Raw genomic sequence first — 20,328 nt, 5'->3', positions numbered from 1 at the left:
TGTTTTTGGTTCCAATGTTCTTGGTGGAGAGTAGAAATAATTTTATGTAAGGGAGTCAGTACCTTTTAATGACAACTTGAATCCAATTTAAAATCTTATTATTTGAAAGACGTTGACAGTGGATAAGAACATTTGAAACAGATCTCTCTTTCTGGGGTAGCTTTTCTTACAATACTTTGGCCAGAGGAGACAGTTACGATGAGCTCCTATGTAGTGGACATTGTACGGTGTAGAAAGCACGCAGAGGTAAATAACACAATTTCCCTGCCCCATAGCAGAGGCAGAAGCAACAGAATCAATGTTAATGGTGCACAGTATTATATGTATTTGTATTATTAAGTTAAAATGCATGCTAATGGAGATGAGACCTGATTCCCCTCTCCCATGAGCACTTCATGGGAAGGAATCTTGTTTGAGGAATGGCTTGACACAGTATGTCAAACCAGACGTCCAGAACTTTGTGCATCTTTGCTCCCAATTTCTCTGTATTTGGGAATGATTATTGCAAAAATCAATGTTGTATACTTTACAGGATCAAACACAATGCATGCATATCTAGTAGAGAAGCATTTTATTTTGAATGACCACCACAGTCTTCCCATTTGCACCGATTGCTGATGCTGGAGTGGTCAGCTCTGACTGGGAGACCCTGTGGAATGATTTGTACTTAAACATGGACAATCTGTGTGCATCTAGGAATTGGGCCGATTCCTCTAGGTTTTTCTTTTGAAAATAAGTTTTCAAAGTATTCCTAATGATCCTTTGTACGTCACTAGATCTGTTGTAGCACCCTCTTTGTCTCTAACGTTATTCCTTCTGATTCTCTCTCTCGCAGTTTGGATAGAGGTTTGTTGATCTTATTTTTTCAATGAGCCAACTTTTTGCTTGATGGGTTCTATGTGTTGATTTTTAGTTTCTACTTTATCGAATTTTGTTTTATCTTTTAAATTAATCGAATTATCATTGTTCTTCAGTTTCTAAACATTTCCATTTCTTAAATTTTAACTTCTTTGTTGTTTCATGAGCAAACACAATGTGTTTAGGCCCTATCCACTGGGTGCTTCTCTTGTGCCTCCCGTCATTGCCCCCACATAAACTCCTCCCACTCAGTGAATTCTTCACTTTTCTCCCCTCTCCCCTTCTTTCCTTCCTTCCATCTCCTCCTCTTAGGCCAGCTAATGCTCCCTGTATGTTCATATCCTATGTCCATCTGTATGCTCGTGGTGTAGGGCAACCCATCACGACCACACTACTAAAGGAAACTGACTTTCCTTCCTTCAGTGACCCTCAACTGCTAATAGATCTTCAGGCGACCCTTCCCACTCCGTGGTAGAGTTCTGGCTGGCTTGAGCTTGTGTGGGTCTTGTGCAGGCGACCACACCTGCTGTGAGTTCATTAGTGTGGTGGCTATGTTGTGTCTAGCAAACACCCTTTCTCAGCAACATTCCCTGACCTCTGGCCGCTATCATCTTTCTGCTTCCCCCTCTGTAGTGTTCCCTGAGCCTTGCAGGGGTATGATATGGATGCCTATTTTCCTTTGGTCTTCATTATTTCCTGACATCTACCTTCTTGGACCTGCGGGTCATTATACTAAGGGAGATAAGTTAGATTCAGGGAAACAATGCATATTTATGTATGATATATATATATATGATATATATATGATATGATATATATATGAGATATATATATATATATGTATATATATAATATATGACACAAAAATAGGAAGAGGACTGGATGAAGGAATTTAAGGACTGAGATAGGACTAAGAGAAGATAATGGAGTCTACATGATATAAAACTCGAGGAGAGAAGGAGCAGGAGGCAGCCAGAAGGACCACAGGGGAAGGGCATTGTGGGATAGAGATGAGTTGGAGGAGGGTATAATGGTACATACTTTCGAGGATGTCATTAAGAAATGTATCATTTCCATACTAACTTAAGTATTAATGTGTAACATGAGTAAGGGATGCTCTTTCACAAACCTGGGAAGTGGCTGAGGGAACTTCAGTGGATGAGCAAATACCGACTACACAATAGAAACCATCCCTAAATGTCACAATAAACTGGAAATATGTTCATGATTACAGTTCTTAAATTTGTAAAAATTTGTGAGAATAAGCTGAGATCTTTGGGAGATGAGAAAATTGTAAAAATTGCTGTTCTCAAATCTTGAAATATTACCTAGATTCAGAGTTTAGTCTAGTTCATATGGTTATTAAATATTGTGGCCATAAAAATGGTCACATTGACTGAGTCCAAAGAATTTTTGGGAAGATATGCTTAAGAAAAAACTGAAATTATCTCTTTAAAAGTATATATTTTTTTGTTGTTAGCATAGGAAATTTTCAAATGATTAGTGTAAAAATGTGAAATCACTGCATTTTATTTTTAGAGCAGGAAGCTAAAAATAGCTCTGGCCTTATCTGATCTTGTCATTTATACCAAAGCCGAGAAGTTCCGAAGTTTCCAATATTCAAGACTTCATCAGCAATTTAATGAAAATAATTCTATTGGGGAGTCTCGAGCTCGAAAACTTTCAAAGTTGAGAGGTAAACTCTTAAAACTCCAAAGGATGGAGGATTTAAATCAGTTCTATTCACTGCTGAGGAGTTGCCATGTTTGGTCATAATTATAGTGTGTATATTCTTATTAAGTTTTAATTCACTTAATTTAGAAAGGGGTTATAGTTTTAGTTGCATTGTTGTACATCATAAAACTTTGCTACTAACTGCCTTAGCATTTTTTTTTGACACGGTATAACTGTGTAGTCTTAGATGGACTGGAACACACTGTGTAGACCAGACTGGCCTTGAACTCACAGAGTCCCCACCTCTGCCTTCTGAGTTCTGGGATTAAAGGTGTGTCAACATCATGTTTTAATTGCCTTCTTAAGTCATGGTATTTTGGTTGGGAGTATGAGGTGTGGATCCTTCTGTGGGCAAATCTGTGGTGGGCAGGTGGTACTGTAGAGTGATGAGTGACAGGGCAAAAAAAAAAAAAAAAAAAAAAAAAAAAAAGCACTCGGATTTCCCTGGGAGAGAGGGGAAGCAGAAGCAGGATGCACTCTGGGAGTGGCATGAGCCTCTGCATGGTTTGGTGCATTGCATAACAGCTAGAGGATCAAACAAATAAAATAATAAGATAGAGAGCTATTGAATGGGATGGAATGAAAAAAATACAGTAGAATAGAAGACTATATTGTAGGTAACGGGAAGGAATACTTTATGAAGCCATTAGAAAGAGGAGGGAGAGAGGAGAGAGGACACTGATATGTACGTGTATGCACGTGTGATCGTGCAGAATCCAGTTGAAGATAGCATGGTCTTACTCTGTCATTCTCCGTCTTAAACTCTTGAGGCAGGATCTCTCACGGAACCTGGAGCTGTAGTCAGCAGCTGGGGGAGTCTTGCCACAGTGCTGAGGCTACAGGTGTTCATGTAGCCATGCTGGGTTCTTAAGTGGGTAATAGGGTTGTAAACTTGGGTCTGCATGCTTGTTCAATGGGAGCCCTTAACTGCTGAGCTCTTGTCTCTCAACTTGGGTTGTGTATATTGGATCAAGAGAGTTTGAATGACCTACTTTACTGGCTAGCTTTTTAGATTTATTAAGAACAGCCTGTCTGGGCAGAGTGGAATAGTTACAATTTTCTCATTCCTTGTATATTAAATACACACAAACAATTCTAAAAAATGATTGGGGGCAGTGAGCCCAGATATATTGCATATCTCCATATAGAGAGTATAACATTTTTTCTTGTGCCAAAAGCCAGTAATTAAATAATTAATGATAGTGGCAAAGGTTAACTGCACAGATACCTAGACTTACTATACAGATCATTATAAACACTACAAAAATAAAATATGGGAATGCTATCAAAATGGAATGATTCTCACATTATTCCAGTTAAGTTAAAAAAGGTATCTGGTGAATGTGAATACATAATATAAATCTATTTGAAAAATTATCATATAGATAGAAAAGAATGGAAAGAAACACATCATCCAGATATTGGTAATTCTTAATTGAGTGATGAGATTGTACGAAGTTTTATTTCCTCTTTTTTATTTGATTTCCATATGCTTCTGGAAAGAACATGAAGTGTATTTGTAATAAATTGTGTGTAATTTCTAGTGGCAAATTTCAGAAGCACCACAGGTATGTCATGTTACAAGATGGTGTTAGCTATTTCTCTCATTACCATGACCAAATTCCTGGCAAGCAGCATCTTCAGGAAGGAGGCCGAGGTGACTCACAGTCTGAGGAGACACACTCCATCCTGGCTTGGAGAGCATGGTGGATATAGCTCCACACTGGTGGAGCATGAGACAGCTGCTTGCTCACATCTCTTTAGATAAGGAAGCAAGAGAGATGGATGCTTGTGATCCATTGGCTTTCCTTATTTCTCCATTTTATTAGCAATGTAAGAACCTTGTCCATGGGTGGATACCACTCACATTGAGGGGATCTTTCTTAGTTAATCCTCTGTAGAAATACCCTCAGGGACACACGTGCAGGTGTTTCTTAACCCAATCATGTTGACACTCGGAATTTATCATCATGGAGACCATTTATGCATCACTGTGTAGATGGTAAGCCCTAGATCCTAAGCTGTACTTATGGATAGATTTTCTTTAGAGCTCGGAAGGGTATGTGATTTCAAAACAGCGTTCAGCTTTTAAATTAATTACACTTTTTTTTTCAAGACATATTGCTTTGGAGCCTGTCCTGGAACTAGCTCTTTAGACTAGGCTGGTCTCGAACTCACAGAGATCTGCCTACCTCTGCCTCCCGAGTGTTGGGACTAAAGGCATGCACTACCAACACCCAGCTTAATAACACTTCTTAATTAATATTGCTTAGGTCAAGGAGGAAAGGACTCTATCCCACTAGCAAACACCATGGGCTATATATAGCAATAACTTCCCTCAATGGCAGTTGCCATATTGTCAGAAGTGGTTGTGGCAATGAGATCTGTTTAGTGAAAGAAGAAAAATATTGAAGAAAACATGACACATGTTCAAAAAGCTAAAAGATGTCAGTCAAATGGTGAAGGATGCAAATTAGTTCTTAATACCAGACTACTTAGTGTATAGACAAGCAGAAATACACAGAGTATGTATAGATTACATATGCATGCATACATATGTACATGTTACAAGCAAAGTAGATAGATCAGCAAAAGAGATATGAAAAATAAAAGTTTTGGGAAGTAGTGAGGTAGACAGTGGAAGGTTGAAAGCAGAGATTGGGTACACTTGAGAAAAAAGATGCTGGACCAGAGGGGTAGGAGGCTAAGCCAGATAATTCAAGGGTCCCTCTAAGCTCTTTAAATATGTGAAAAGATCACTAAACTAATTTAACTAGAAATTCATGGCTTCATATGACTTACATGCAAGTCCATCTTAATGTGAAAATTGAGGTTAAAGAATCAAATTGGTAAATACATTTCTTTAAAAAACATTTTATTTTGGAATTGTGTGTATTTTCATATTAATGTGGAATTAATTTGGATGTGTGAAAGTGAAATAGTTCCTCAAGTATAAAATTAATTTGTGTATGTTGTTCCATGAAACTATTATAAAAGTTTATGAGTGACTCTTTAAGCATAAATGTATAGGATTCTCTTTTATTTCGTGACTGAAAAATGTTTTTTTTTTTGTCTAGGCTACGCATAGAATTATTTCACATGTATGAATAATATACAAAATTAGCTTGCTTAACTGATTACAGATACTTCAAAAAATTGTAATACTTTTTCCCTTTTTTAGCCCATGAGTTCATTTTCCACACCAGGACATTCATCACCAGAGTTTACCCTAGACTGACCAGAGCAGACTCTTCCAATTTTGACCCTCAAGAGTTTTGGAATGTAGGCTGTCAGATGGGTAGGTTATCTAGGATAATGGAATGAATTTATTCTATGAGTTAATAGAAATTTCTGGAAAAGTTTTGGTCCTGGAAGTGGGATGAGGCACTCATGGTAAATCACTGGTTTCCAAAGCTAAAGTTTCCCCCAAATGGCTGGAAAGGGTTGGAAGATCTAAACTAATTTCACAAGACTTGACACTGGGACATGTGTGCTTGAGGGACAGGGAGACAGGGTTGACCAGAGGGGAACTGAAGATTAAGTTACTTGCTTGAGTTAGGCTAAGCCCTCTTCAAACCAGTGTCCATCATTTTAACTTCACATGAGATTCAGAAGGTGAGTAGCCTCACAGGGCTGGTTATTTCTCTATGCCAGATTCTCCTTGTTTCTAACCAAAGAGCAGGCATGGCACCAGCACCAACCACTTAGTGCCATAGTTTGTCAAGGCTCGTTCTTCATTTCCTGAACTCTGGAGAGGCTTACATGTAGGCACGAGGGTTCGATGGAATTCGGAGGGCTGTGTATCAGGGCCATTTATCAGGCACTATCTGTACCAGTTTCTCACCTTCTTAGGGAACACATCCATCTCTAGGACCTGGATATTTGTGATATAGTTGGTGCCCTCTCTTCCTTAGTGGTATACACCAGTACTGATGATTGAATATAAATGCCCAGACAGAGTAAGAAAACACTACAGCCCTGAGTTAGAGCCCCAGCCCTATTTTCTTTATTTTTATAATTATTGAATGTTATCTGATACAGGCATTACTTTTCTGTAATCCATACTGAATACTAATTTATTTCCTTACTCAAAGCTGTATAGTAGATGGATATCATGAGACATGCCTGTAATCTCAGTATTGGGAAAAGGGGAGGCAAGGGATTTGGGACTTCACCAACCAACAACTATATAATAATTTAATTTACAAATTATGTTACAGTTCACAGACATAATTAACATAGGCAGTGTCTTAGGGTTGCTATTTCTGTGAAGAGACACCATGACTATAGCAACTCTTATAAAGGAAAACATTTAATTGGAGCTGGCCTACAGTTCAGAGGTTTAGTCCCTTATAATCATGGCAGGAAACATGGCAGCATACATGTCTTAGAGAAGTTGCTGAGAGTTATACATCTGGATCCTCAGACAGCAGGAAGAGAGAGAGAGAGAGAGAGAGAGAGAGAGAGAGAGAGAGAGAGAGAGAGAGGAGAGAGAGAGAGGTACTGTCTGTACTGGGCCTCATTTGAGTATTTCAAACCTCAAAGGCCACCCTACATGACAACGTTTCCTCCAACAAGGCTATACCTCTAATAGTGCCACTCCCTATGAACCTATGCAGACCATTTTCATTCAAACCACCACAGTGAGACAGCAATAAAATATTTAACGACCGTGAATTATTAGGTAAATGATCCATATTCTTAGAATACAGGAAGATACGCAGTGTACGATGATTTTGATACATACTGGATTGAGTATCTTTAACTACACTCCCTGTTTCTTAACAATATTGATCTACTTCTTTCTCACAGTGGCCCTGAACTTCCAAACCCCTGGACTGCCTATGGATTTGCAGAATGGAAAATTTTTGGATAATGGAGGCTCTGGATATCTTCTGAAGCCAGACTTTCTAAGAGACACAACCCTGAGCTTTAACCCAAGTGAAGCAAAAGGAGATGGCCACCCGATCACCCTCACAGTACGAGTAAGATTAATGGCTTGTTCTTTTATTTGCTGGTCGTCAAGTAAACTAGATCATGTACATTAATATTTCAATTCCACTGATTTGCTCTAATGCCTCTTAAATTCGTGTTAATCTTTTTAGACATAATTAATGGGTACTGCTTTAGCATCATTTTCTGTGTCTGAAAAATATCTTTCTGTGCATTTTCACATGAGTGATTTTCTGCCAGGGAACAGAAATATTGAGGCTAAAACCTTTTCCTCTGAGAGATCTATTTATATTATTCCATTGTATTTCACCATTTAGCACTGTGATGGAGTGGTTTGATTTCAGCCCGCTGATGACCTTGTGGACATGCCACTTTTTGTCCCTTAACTTTAAAGAGTTTCACCGGCAAATTCTAGGAGCTATTTCCTTTTCATTAATCTCTTACTTTTGTAATGCAGTATTCTTTCCCTGCTAAGTCTCTGAACTCTGTTCAGTTGGAAATGAAGGAAGGTATGTGTATACTTTTTTCTGTATCCATCTTCCTTGTCCTTTAATGTGTTAACAAGCTTAAAATGTTTTCATTGTTTTTCTCCTGTAGTTTGGGAAAACTTTTGACATTTGTTCTGTACATTTACGATTCAAAATCTATACTTCAGTTTTTAGGTTTATTTCCGTGTGTGTGTGTGTGTGTGTGTGTGTGTGTGTGCGTGTGGAGCGTGTACCTGTGGAGTTCTGAAGAGGGCAGCTGGAGGTCCAGGGGATTGTGAGCAGCTGGATCAGCAATGGCATCTAACTTGTTCTTTATCAGCGAGTGTTTACCCCTATTTTTATACGTAAATAAATTCTTGAGACCCTTTACCAGACTCTCGTGGATTCACGCTACAGCGGGTGCTAGAAATTGAACTCTCATCCCTGGCAGTGTGTGCCTTTAACCACTGAGCCATCCCTTCAGAATCTTGGGTCCAATTTTATTTTCATTTTAATGAAGATGTGTGTTTTTCTCCTGCACTTTCAGTCTCCACTCGCCAGTTAGCTCAGGTTGCTTCCTCTCTGTTTCTATCTGCATCCTGCCCCTCCAAGTTCTCCCGCCTCATTATTTCATCCTTTGCTTTATTGCTTCCTGTGAGATTTCACTGGGAGCCAAAGCAGCTGTCTCCATTAGCGCAGGCTTTTCTTTATTCTCTATGACCTAAATGCAATGTTTATTCACTTTGTATGAACCTTACAAAGGTCTGGTTGCACGTAATTACAAGCCACTCCTTTAGGCTGCCCTGCTGCCTGCCTGTAATGTCTGCAACTGAAGGATTTGTTTGCTAATGAAGGGGATAGGCATGGCCTCTTTGGAATGCCTCCTTCTGTTAACTAGTTGCCCCTGCAACCGTAGACACTGTTGTGAGATGCTCTTCTGGAATCTGGGTCAGTGATCTTGCTGTCTCCAGCCACATGTTCGATGCGGGGACTCTACCAGATGTTGAGTGGCCTCTCTGATCTTTATTCTAGGCTGTAGTGCCTGAAACCCTGGAGTCCCCATAATATGATTCATGTATAACTTCTCTCTCATTTTTGTCCATATTGTCACACTACTACAGGGCCTGGGAGCCCACCGTCACCTGCTTCAGGTCCTAGCCATTTAATCCCAGTGAGGGATAATAGATTTTATAGCCACTTTCCAAAAATGATCTTGAAAGGAGAATAGAGCAGAGACGGCCTGGGAAGAAATGCTTCGGGCTTGGCGGGAGGCAGTGCTGGTGGGGTACACAGCTGTCGTTGCTCCTTCTGTGAGGACATGGTGACACTGTAATCCAGCCAAAGTAGAGACCTAGAAATCACCTACAATGGGTACAGACAATATCGATTAGCTGACACTTTTTCTGGCTTCTAGAGAAGTATTATTGACCACTGGGCTTCTTTTACAAGGGGCTTGTCAAAGGCCTTCTTTCTGTACCTTAAATAGTTGACTCAGTGGGGCAAAGGTGGATTAGCCACTCCTAAGAACCCTTCATGTCACACTCAAGTCCCTTCTGCTGTCTAGCCCTGCATTCTTCCCTTACCTGCCATGGGACTCTGTTTCAATTCCATTGAAGGATTCCTCTTTCTGTACCCACTCCTAAAGTATTTATACTGGATAAAGCTGTTATCTAACCCTTGTTCCAAACTATGATTCTTTTCTAATTCTCTTATGCAAAAGTTCATGATTTTAACCACCAATAAGGCTCAAATCTTTAACTTGAGCTCATTTTTTTCTTTTTCTTATTTTACATATTGATCCCAGTTCCCTCTCCCTCCCATCCTTCCATGCCCCCCATCCCTTCCATTCCCCACTATTGCGGTAAATAAGGATCAGGATAAACAAATAAGCCGAATAGATGTTTATCAGGGAGAAAACTTCACCTAACAGATCCCAGGAAATCAACCCGATCCTCTCCTGTCCGAGTCACGCCAGGCGCTCCTGCCCCCTCCGACCTCCTTCCTCAGGTCACCTCCGCCCATAGCTCCACCCCCCAATGGGCGTGGTCAGTGCTACAGAAGGACTACCTCACTACACCCCACCCACTCCACAGGGAGGGTTGAGGCTTTCCAGGAGGGATCATCAAAATCTGTCAAGTAATTTGGGGTAGGGCCTATGTCCTCCCTCCTGTCTCTAGGTTAAAGAAATATCCCTCCATCAGGAATGTGCTCCCAAAGTCCTTTTGTGCACTAGGCATACATCCTGGTTCCACTGTCAGGGGTCACTTAGATAGCCCAGGCCTTCTATCTGAGACCCGAGTTGAGGGGGTCTAGTTCAGTCCTATGTTGATTTCCCAGCTATCAGTCTGGGGGTCCATGAGCTCCCCCTTGTTCAGGTCAGCTGTCTGTGAGCTCACTTTTTAGAAATCAAAGAATATTTTAAACAGTATTCCAAGCATCTACACATATTAAGTCAGTATTTTGTCAAACTTAAAAATCTTAAACCCGAACATCCCTTCCTAGTCAACCTATCATTAAATATTTTATTGATATGTCAATGAATGGTCTAACCAGTGAAACCAGGAAACAGGAAGCTATTACACAGCTCCATCATTTCCTGTATCACCCATCCTTAAATTCTACCCAGCCCACCTCTTGCCTTCATTATCGACTCCTGTGGTGTAGCTACCTTTGCTCCTGTCCTGTTTCAGGAATTTATTATCTATCATTAAGGTCTCTTCTTTTGGCCTTTTAAACATGTCCAATCAGCCCACTTGATGGTTAATTTTAACTTCCAACTTGACCCAGTCAGGAATCACCAGGGAAGACAGTATCAGTGAGAGAGCTTTTGGATTAGGTTGGTCTGTGGGTATGTCTATGAGAGATTTTCTTTTCTTTTTCTTTTTGTTTTTTTTTTTGAGAGAGTTTTATTTTTAAAAATATTTTATTATGTGTATGGGTGTCTGCATATGTCTATGTGTCTTGTGCATGCCTGGTGGCCATGGAGGCTGGAAGAGGACGTTGGATCCTTTGGTGCTGGAGTTACAGAAGGTTGTAAGCCGCCAAGCCAGTACCGGGAATCAAACTTTGTTTCTTTGGAAGAACAGTAGGTGCTCTTAACTCATCTCTCTAGTCCCAAATAAGAGGTTTTTTTTATTGGATTTCTTGGGAAGATGCAGTCTGAAAGTGGGAGGCACCATTCCCTAGGCTGGGTCCTGGGATGCATAAAGGAGAAGGTAGGCTGAGCAGCAAGCGTGTGTGTGTGTGAGTTCTCTTTGCTCTTGACTGTGGGTGTGACCAGTCGCTTCAAGCTCCTGCCTTGACTTCCACACAGTGTAAGTGGAACAAGCATTTCTTCTTCGAGGCCACTTCTGTCAGAGATTAGAGTAAAACAGCCTGTCTCTGTCGCCTTAGCCCACTCCTCTTTATGTTGAAAAGAAAACTTTAGATTTTGCTACAGTGGTGATCTCCTTAGTACTTGACATTCATTTCTGTCCACCAATTACTTTCCTAGCCAAGACTTAGCTTCCTTCTCTATAACCATGTCTCACCATGTGTAGCCTTAGCTTATTCTATAGCCATGACCAGGATTGAATCTTGAATTGCGGTCTTCTTTTTCCCCCTTACCATTCACTTTTCCTGTTGAATTCTCTCCGTGTCTTTGTCTCTTTCTCCTCTCTCTCTCTCTCTCTCTCTCTCTCTCTCTCTCTCTCTCTCTCTCTCTCTCTCTCTCTCTCCCTTCAAACAAGTTATCTTGGAACTTCTTGGAACTTGCTATCTAGGCCAGTAAGCTGGCCTTGAACTCACAGAGAGAATTAAATTTAGATAATATAACCTGATGGGCTCATAATATTAAAAAAAAAATCACTAGTTTTTGAAGCCTTTTTTCTTCATTTTCCTCCTCTTTTTTCTTTTCTTTTCTTTTCTTTCCTTCCTTCCTTCCTTCCTTCCTTCCTTCCTTCCTTTCTTTGTTGCCACCTACATGAGCACATATTATAACACTCGGCCTGCGTTATTATTTTCTTGTCCTTATTCCCCATTTATCTGAGCAACATTTAAGGACAAGAACCGTGCTTTGTTCAAGCCTAGTTGACAGGGCCTGGCATACGACACATGCTTCATACGTGGAAGTTGACAGAATGAGTGACGGAGTCTGTTGCCTGCTGAGACAGTACCGCGTGTCTGTGCTGTCTTGCTGAAAATGAAGCGACAAGGCAGTTTGTGCACTGGGGCACTGACAAGCATTGTGGGCTTATATTCCGAGAACCGCGTGTTGAGATTTGAAGTGCCTTGGCCTCAGACAGGTTTCCGAGTTTCCCGGGTGGCAGCCACCATAGCCACCACAGCTACACACCCCAACCATGTGAGCGAGTCCTCCCTTCCTGCTTATTTTGTGTTATGGAACCCCGAAGGCCTGGCTTTACTGTAAGCTTCCTGGAGTCCTCGACGAAGACAATTATCACATCCAGTTTACTCTGTCCCCTGTGAACTCAGAGTTTTTGTCTAGCTCACTCTTTTCTCTCTCTCTCTCTCTCTCTTTTTTTTTTGGAGATAGCGTGTACTAACGTGGAAATGGCCCCATTTTGGTAGGCCCTTTCTCCAAATAGCTGATAATTAGCTGGCCAGCACTCATGTTTGGGAATGTGTAGTAAATATCTATAAAGAATTTTCCTCCCAGACTTGCAGATGTCTAACTGTGCTGAATAATCTGCCTCTTGAATATGGGTCACTCAGTATTTCAGTCACACAGTGTATAGTTGATGTCATGACTTGTGGGTTTAGCACAGGAGAAGTTAACACACTAGCAGCTTTCCTGTTCCCATCCTGTCCTCTATCCTACCCCTCTCCTTCCCTCTTTCTTTTTTATATGAATAATTATTTATATACAAGAATATAATTATCTTCAGTGATTCAAACTGTGCTTCCATTTTTAAACTGCATCATGCACTGTAATATAATCTTCCTGTTTAGTCCTATGTTATATCTTTTAATTGGTTGTTTGTTTTTGTGATGTTTAGTTTTTATTTTGTTTGTTTGCTTGTTTTATAGCTTTTTGCAGACACTCTCTGTCAGACACATAGCTGATAAAGAATTTTCTCCCATCCTGTAGGCTGTCTCTTCAGTTCAATGATGATGTCCTTTGCTGCATGGGAGCCTTTTAGTTTCATGAGGTCTAATTCATCAGGTGTCTGTCTTGATGTCTGTCTTGTCAGGATCCTGTTTAGTGTTTTGTGCCTATAGGTTGAAGTATATGCCCAACTTTCTTCTCTAACGGGCTCAGGAGTTCAGTACTTACATCAAGGTCTGAAAACATTTAGGATATTATTTCAATTTTCTCACATTTGTTGAGACTTAAGTCCCAACATGTCATTTTTGGTGGAAGTGCCACCGACTGCTGAGAAGAAAGTGTATTCTTTAGTGTTTGAGCACAATAGTCCATAGATGGATTAGGTCTATTTGATTCATGATACCCAAAGTTTTTCTGTTTAGTTTTTGCTAAGATGACCTGTCTACTGGTGACAGCTCAAATTATGGTTTTAAATATAGTAAAGTCTTCAGTGAAATTGGGTACATCTGTGTTTGGCTTATGTGTTAAGATTTGTACTAGCCTTTTTGTGGATTGCTCCTTAATGAATATGAAGTGACCTTCCTTACTCTCTCTGATTCATTTTTTTATTTGAAATTTATTGTCAGATATTAAAATAGCTATAGCCACACCTGCTTATTTCCCAGTTCTATTTGCTTGGAATAACCCTTTTCTGTCCTTTTGTCATACAGTGGCATCTATTTTTGATGATATAGTGAATTTCTTGGGGACAAAAAAAAATGGGTCCTGTCTTCTCATTCATTCTGCGAGGATGTATCTTTTTATTGGGGAATTGAGTACACTGATACATTAGGAGCTATATTATTGAAAGATGTGTATCGATTGCTGTCACCTTGTTGATTCTGTACTGTTTTGTTAGACTTCTGGTTAACGGTCCTGGCTGTGTTTACCTTTTTCCTGTGGCCTTTGGCATGTTTCTCATTCTCTTCATACTGAAATGTTCCTTCTTGTGTCCTCTGTAGAACTGGTTTAGTGCTCAAAAATCCATTTAACCTATTTTTGATAAGCTTTTAGTTCCCTTTCATTTTAATGGATAGTTTTGCCATGTATAATAGACTGGGTTGACTCTTGTGGTCTTTCAGAAATTAGAATACATTTTTGCCAACCCTTCTGTCTTTAAAAGGTTCTGTTGAAAAGTCAGTTTTTATTCTGGAGGGACTGGCTTGACGAGTGACTTGACCTTTGTCTCTTGCAGTTTTCAATAATTTTTCTTTATTCTCTATTTTTTAGCTATAGTATTTAATGGGGAGATTATTCTTTGGTCTTCTTTATTTGGTGTTCTGTAGGTCTTAATATGGGCATCTCTTTCTCTAGGTTTGGGAAATCTCTGATTTTATTGAAGATATCCCTGATGCCTTTTCTATGTTTTATTCTTCCTTTGGTTCCATAATTCAAAACTTGTCTTTTCATAGTGACCTGTTCTGAAGCTTCCATATGTATTTTACATTTTTATTCACTATTACTGAGTTATGTATTTTCTCTACTTTGTCTTCCAGCCCCAACTTGTCATTTTCCAGCTGACCTATTGTATTGGTGAGGTTTTTCACTTTTTTTTCTTACTGAGTTTTTTATGTTTACAATTATTTTTTCCTATTGTATTTGTATTGAATTGAATTTTTATATCTTCGATTGACTTAAACATTTCATTCAGCACTTTGCTTTTATCTTCTTTGAGATGTTTGAACATAATTATAGTTGTTCTTTTGAACTCTGTCTGGAGGCTCTTCCTGGCCGTTTGAATTGGGTTCATTACTATAGGATTAGTCATTACTATTATTATTATTATTATTATTATTATTATTTGTGTGTGTGTGGGACATGTTGTCATGTTTTTTTTTAATGTTACTTTTACTTCTGTTCTAGAACTGGAGAATCTGAAACAATTCATTACTTGTATCTTCGTTTTTTGTTGTGCTTGTCAAATTTCCTCATTCAACATACACAATGTTGAAGAGAGGGTTAGCTGCGAGAGGGTTGATTCAACTGTTTTCTTCTAAGGAAATTGTATTTAGGTTTGTAGGTTCCATCTCCAGTCTTTTGAAAGTGTGCTAAAGTCTGTGTAAGAAGATTACTTTAGAGTCAGCACATCTCCAGCTGGCCCTATCCTCTATTGCCTTCCGGTGTGGCTCTCGGAGTCTAGCTGCTACACCACAAGTAAGCTCTGGCAAACAGATGGCTGTGGACAGGAGACCTGAGGAAGCTGAGTGTGTAGTGAGGAGGCATGTGGGAGGTGAATGGCTCCTAGCAGTAGTCAGGTCCAGGCCTAGTGTTTTAGGTTTGTAATTTATATTTCTCGCCTTAAATCAACACATTTCAAATGTTCTGTGTTCACTTTGTTCTTAAAATAAAAAAAAACACAATTTTGCTTCAGTCATTATCTAGGAAAATAAGAAATCTAAATAAAAATTTAAGTAGAAACTTTTTAAAGTATGTTTTTTATTCATGTCCCTAATGTACATGTGAGATATTTGAGCTTTGCCAGCTCCAGTTTCTTGGTATGGTAATATGGGTAAGAGTGGATGATATCAAATTTTATAAATGATTCCAATATAAATTATTTTAGCAAATGCTATCATGAAAAATGTTATGGTGTAATATTTTATATTTGAAAAGTAATCTAATCTCATATTTCTTGGAAGTATTTCAGTATATATAACATGATTTTAAAGACAGTGCAAATTATCAGAGCAGTAATACTGAACTAGTAAAAATGGTCCTTACCTTTTTTTTGTTTTTGTTTTTTGTTCTTTGAGACAGGGTTTCTTTGTGCTCTGTGGCTTTGGAGCCTGTCCTGGAACTAGCTCTGTAGACCAGGCTGGCCTCAAACTCACAGAGATACGCCTGCCTCTGCTTCCCGAGTGTTGGGACTAAAGGCTTGTGCCACCAACGCCCAGCAAAAGGTTGTGTTTTTAAAATAAAAACATACAAATGCACTACAAACCTTGGGCACTGTGGATTCCACTACAGATGCACTGGAGGAGGTGAGGTTCTTGGTAATATCTAGTGACACTTGCTGGTAAAAGACGTGAAATGTGAGATTACCGTGATTGGCCAGCTTCAGTTTTGTAGCAGCTGATACGGAGTCTTGGTTTTTTGGGCTATGCTGTCTGATTGGGATGAAGTAGTAATGCAGTTTCCTGCTCATCTAAGCTCTCCTGCTCGCCTATGTTTGCACAGCTCATCAGTGGGATCCAGTTGCCTATTAACATGTCTTCTAGCAATGCATTAGTGATCATAGAAGTCTACGGTGTCCCAAACGACCACGTGAAGCAGCAGACTCGTGTTGTTAAGAAAAATGGTGAGCTCTTCTACTATTTAGAAAAAAAAATTTATTTTTTTTCTGATATTAATTCTTAGAAAAAGCTGAATTTGAAAGTAACTTAGTCAGAGAGAATGTGGTGTGATATCTTTGATACCATTTCCTCACCTGTTAACCCAGATTGGGGTTTCAATCTATATAAAGTTTTCAAAACCCAGTGTCATTGTTGTTATAAGATTTTGTACCCTCTGACTACATTATTGAGTGCTTGAAAATACAAACTATTATTGTTTTTATTTATTGCCCAAGTGTCAGAAAGAAAAGCTGTGGAAACCTCTTATTATTTCATTTTCCTTTGAGAAAGTTTCTGTGATATTCTTATATTCCTTTCTTTATGTTTCAGCTTTTAGTCCAAGGTGGAATGAAACGTTTACATTTATTATTCAAGTACCAGAACTGGCATTGATACGTTTTGTTGTTGAAAATCAAGGCTTTATAGCAGGAAATGAATTTCTTGGGCAGTACACTTTACCAGTTCTGTGCATGAACAAAGGTAATGTTATCAAATATAAGATGATTTTATTGCCGCCGATATGTATCTCTACCAAAGCCCCACTTTGATCATATCAAATTTCTCTATCTATTCATATACGCCAGTGGGGTATGAAGGGAGTTTTAAGTGGACCCGTGTACTTTCTTCTGTGGGACTGAAGAGATGTGTTCTTTGTGTAGAAAGTGATGGGATTGTGTACGGTATGATGCTAGGGAAACTTGGCATGTGTGCTTCTTTGCCAGGATCATAATTCTTCCCTTTAAGTGAAAGGTAGTCATGGTTACAAGAAGATGTGACAGACAAGGATAAGGCTGAGGGGAAACACTGGCACATCCTTCTGCCTGAGTAGAGCCCTGGGAGCCTGGGGGCCAGACTGTTTTGAACCATGTTCTGGGCTGGCAGCATGGTGCAGGCTCCTTCCCAGAGTGGTTTACTTAATGCTAGCAATGGCTGCCTTTCAGGAAGCTGAGGAATGCCAGGAAGCAGGCAGGGTTTCTGAACCAGAGGGTGATGGCTAATTTTGGATCATGATGCCCTTGTGAGTGGAGACATATAAGGTTATGGGCTCAACATGGGGATACACAGAATTCAGGAACTCTGCAGCCACAGTGACAACTATGTAAAGACTCTTAGTGGATAACACCTTCTTCCTCAGCAGCAAAGTAGAGCCTGCCGCTATTAGTTTGTTATTTCTAATTCGACACAATTCCTCTACTGCAGGTTATCGTCGTGTTCCTTTGTTTTCCAAAGAGGGAGCAAACCTTGAACCTTCTTCGCTGTTCATTTACGTTTGGTCCATCAGAGAGTGACTAAATGTACCGGACTTGTTAGCAACATATCAACAATAAAAAGTCCAAAGGAATGTTGGTACTTTTCCTTTTATTAATCGTAAAATTAACCAAAAAAGCCTCCTTAAGTCAGAAATACCTAACTCTTTCAAGTCAGAAATACCCTATTTACTCACCTTTAAATGGACAAAACGGGGGGGGGGTATAAAAGCATCGGATGGTGTGCATGTACCATCCCCTGCCTGCCAATCTCTCCCACAGTTCTGCTTCCAGGGTCGCATTTTCAGTTGCTTTTATCACCTTTAATGAGTAGAATGCACGGCTTTAAAAACCATGCCTGTTCACCTAAGACGTGTTGGCAAATATCAGCACAGAAGACATGAAATCGAAGAATGTTGTAACGTCTCAACACCCACCACCACCTACCGCAGTGGGAAGGAATTAAGCTGCGGGCCCTTTGTGCCCTCTTATATCCTAGAGAGTAATTACCCCTGAATTCTCAATGTAGTTCTGAGATGCCGTGTGCTTGATTTGGTACCCTGTAATTATACAGACATTTTCATAGGCATGTATGAAGTTGATTTGCATCCCTACTATAGTCAGACTCCGTATCTATAAAAGAAAGCGATTATGCGGACTTACAGGCTTGGGCCTTGAATTAATTTGCAGTATTTTTGGGTCTGTCCTTAATGTACTTTTAAGATTGTCTCTTGGTCAGAGATGAGAGTCCTCAGTTTTTCACCAACAGTGAGATTTTACTTGGCTAAAGGTGGTGGAGGATATGGTTCCTAATTAAGTATTCTTAAAAACAAAACAGGCAAACTAGCAAAACAAACACGAACAAAAACAACAACAAAGCCAGCAATGATCACCCCACCATGCCGACACACTCAGTACATCAGACAAATTAGCAGCCCCAGGAGAAATTTGTGGATACTGAATCCAACTTTGGATGTAACTAAAATCCAAGAAATCGGTGTTAAGACGCACTCCAACCTCATTATCCTCTGATGGCTCATCTAACAATCTTTTACCAGATATCCCCTTTAACACTGTAAATACACCAGGAATTGGAATTCCCAAGCATAAGAAGCAAGTGATCACCGATAGTGTCCAAGGCATCCTCTTACCCTCTCTGAGGGCTGGATGGGTTATCAGTTAGGTTTCTCAGGAGGAATGCACAGCTTCCATTTAGCAGACAGTGGGCAGATCTTGCTGAGTTCTCTATTGTAAACCCAGCAGCAGAGGGGCGGGGTATGTTCATGCACTGATTCAAGGCTCCAACCTCTAAATCTCCAAGGTCTTGTGCAGATCTGGGATTCCACCATCTTTTAAAGGCTTTCTTCAAGTGAGTTTACCAAGCAATGCATTCATTCTGCAGTGGTGGAAACTTTTATTTTTTCATTTGCAGCATTAGGCTTTGAAATGGAAAATGATTGTCTTCTTACCTTTCCCACAGGTACTATTTAGGATCTCACTGACTTGGAAAACTATTTTTGTTGTTGCTTGTATGTGTTTGTGAAGCAGCACTGTGTGTGTGTGTGTGTGTGTGTCTAATCAACCTAATTTTTTGAAAGAAGGTCTCTGACTTGAACTCATGGCTCACTAGGCTTGCTATCCAGCAGTCCTCAAGGCCTGACTATTCGCTCTCCGGTGTGTGTGTGTGTGTGTGTGTGAGCTGTGTGCTTTTATGTGGGTACTGGGGATTGAACTCAGCCCCTCATGCTTGCAAAGCAATCCCTTCACTGAACTATCATCCCACCCCGATGATTCATTTTTTAAAATATTCTACTCTGTATATGATTGTTGAAGAAATATTTTTTTTTTACTTCCCATCCAACAATCTGTGTTGTCTTTAAACATTTTGATCATATTTTTTAAAACGTGTGTTGTTTATCATTTACTCTTTGAACTGGTATTTTTGACATTACTGGCTGAAGCTCCAGAGCTGTGGGATGTTCTCACATCTCGGGAAGATTAGGAATGAATGGTGTGGAAAGTCAGCTTCAACTCTTGCTTCTTAAGCATAATTCATTTGTAAGAAATAATAGTGTCATGAGGAGAAGAAAGCACAAGGAAAGGCTAAATGAACTCTTGGGACTGTGGTGGGGAAAAGACCTTTGCATTTTAGATTCAGTAAAAATGTCAGTTCCTCAGAGAAGCTGTGTGTGCTCGTTCTGATTAGGTCACATCTCCTGGTTTTGCTTGCTTACAGCTGGTAAAGCTGACAGCTAGGTACAGGCTGTGCGCCGTGCGGAGAGCACTGGGGTGGTTAGAAGCTGGTGTGGAATTTGCCTTTGGAGTTGGGCTTTCCTTGCAGAACATAAACCTCAGCTGCAAACCCACCCATTCTCCTGTGATGGGACAAGTGTGTGTTCACAGCTCAGCATGTGTCAGAGGCATGAGCATCGTCAGAGTACTGATGTGTCCAGTCCTCTCTTATTCTGGCTAATGCGAATAGGTTGACTCATCACCAGTTACAGTTTTAGCTTCAGCTTATTTCTGTGTACAAATAAGATGGTTTTTCCAACCACGGACTCACTTCTCTCTCTCTCTCTCTCTCTCTCTCTCTCTCTCTCTCTCTCTCTCTCTCTCTCTCTCTCTGTGTGTGTGTGTGTGTGTGTGTGTGT

General features: G+C 39.9%; 1 protein-coding gene across 1 annotated transcript in view; it reads left to right on the top strand.

The window, feature by feature from the left end:
- Positions 1-17,746, top strand: part of Plcz1 (phospholipase C zeta 1) — a gene marked incomplete at its 5' end in the record, with an annotated part of 38,458 nt that extends 20,712 nt beyond the window's left edge. Inside the window, 6 exons of the mRNA XM_051173116.1 lie at positions 2,398-2,554; positions 5,774-5,890; positions 7,405-7,577; positions 16,276-16,396; positions 16,761-16,910; positions 17,631-17,746. Of these exons, the coding sequence (XP_051029073.1) occupies positions 2,398-2,554; positions 5,774-5,890; positions 7,405-7,577; positions 16,276-16,396; positions 16,761-16,910; positions 17,631-17,719 (807 nt within the window). The remainder of the gene's footprint in view (positions 1-2,397; positions 2,555-5,773; positions 5,891-7,404; positions 7,578-16,275; positions 16,397-16,760; positions 16,911-17,630) is intronic.
- Positions 17,747-20,328: the final 2,582 nt, after the last annotated feature.

The sequence above is a fragment of the Phodopus roborovskii genome, unplaced genomic scaffold (assembly GCF_943737965.1).
Source record: "Phodopus roborovskii unplaced genomic scaffold, PHOROB, whole genome shotgun sequence".
NCBI classification, from domain to species: Eukaryota; Metazoa; Chordata; class Mammalia; order Rodentia; family Cricetidae; genus Phodopus; species Phodopus roborovskii.
The sequence above is the reverse complement of the archived record's forward strand: the minus strand, read 5'-3'. Positions and strand labels throughout refer to the sequence as shown.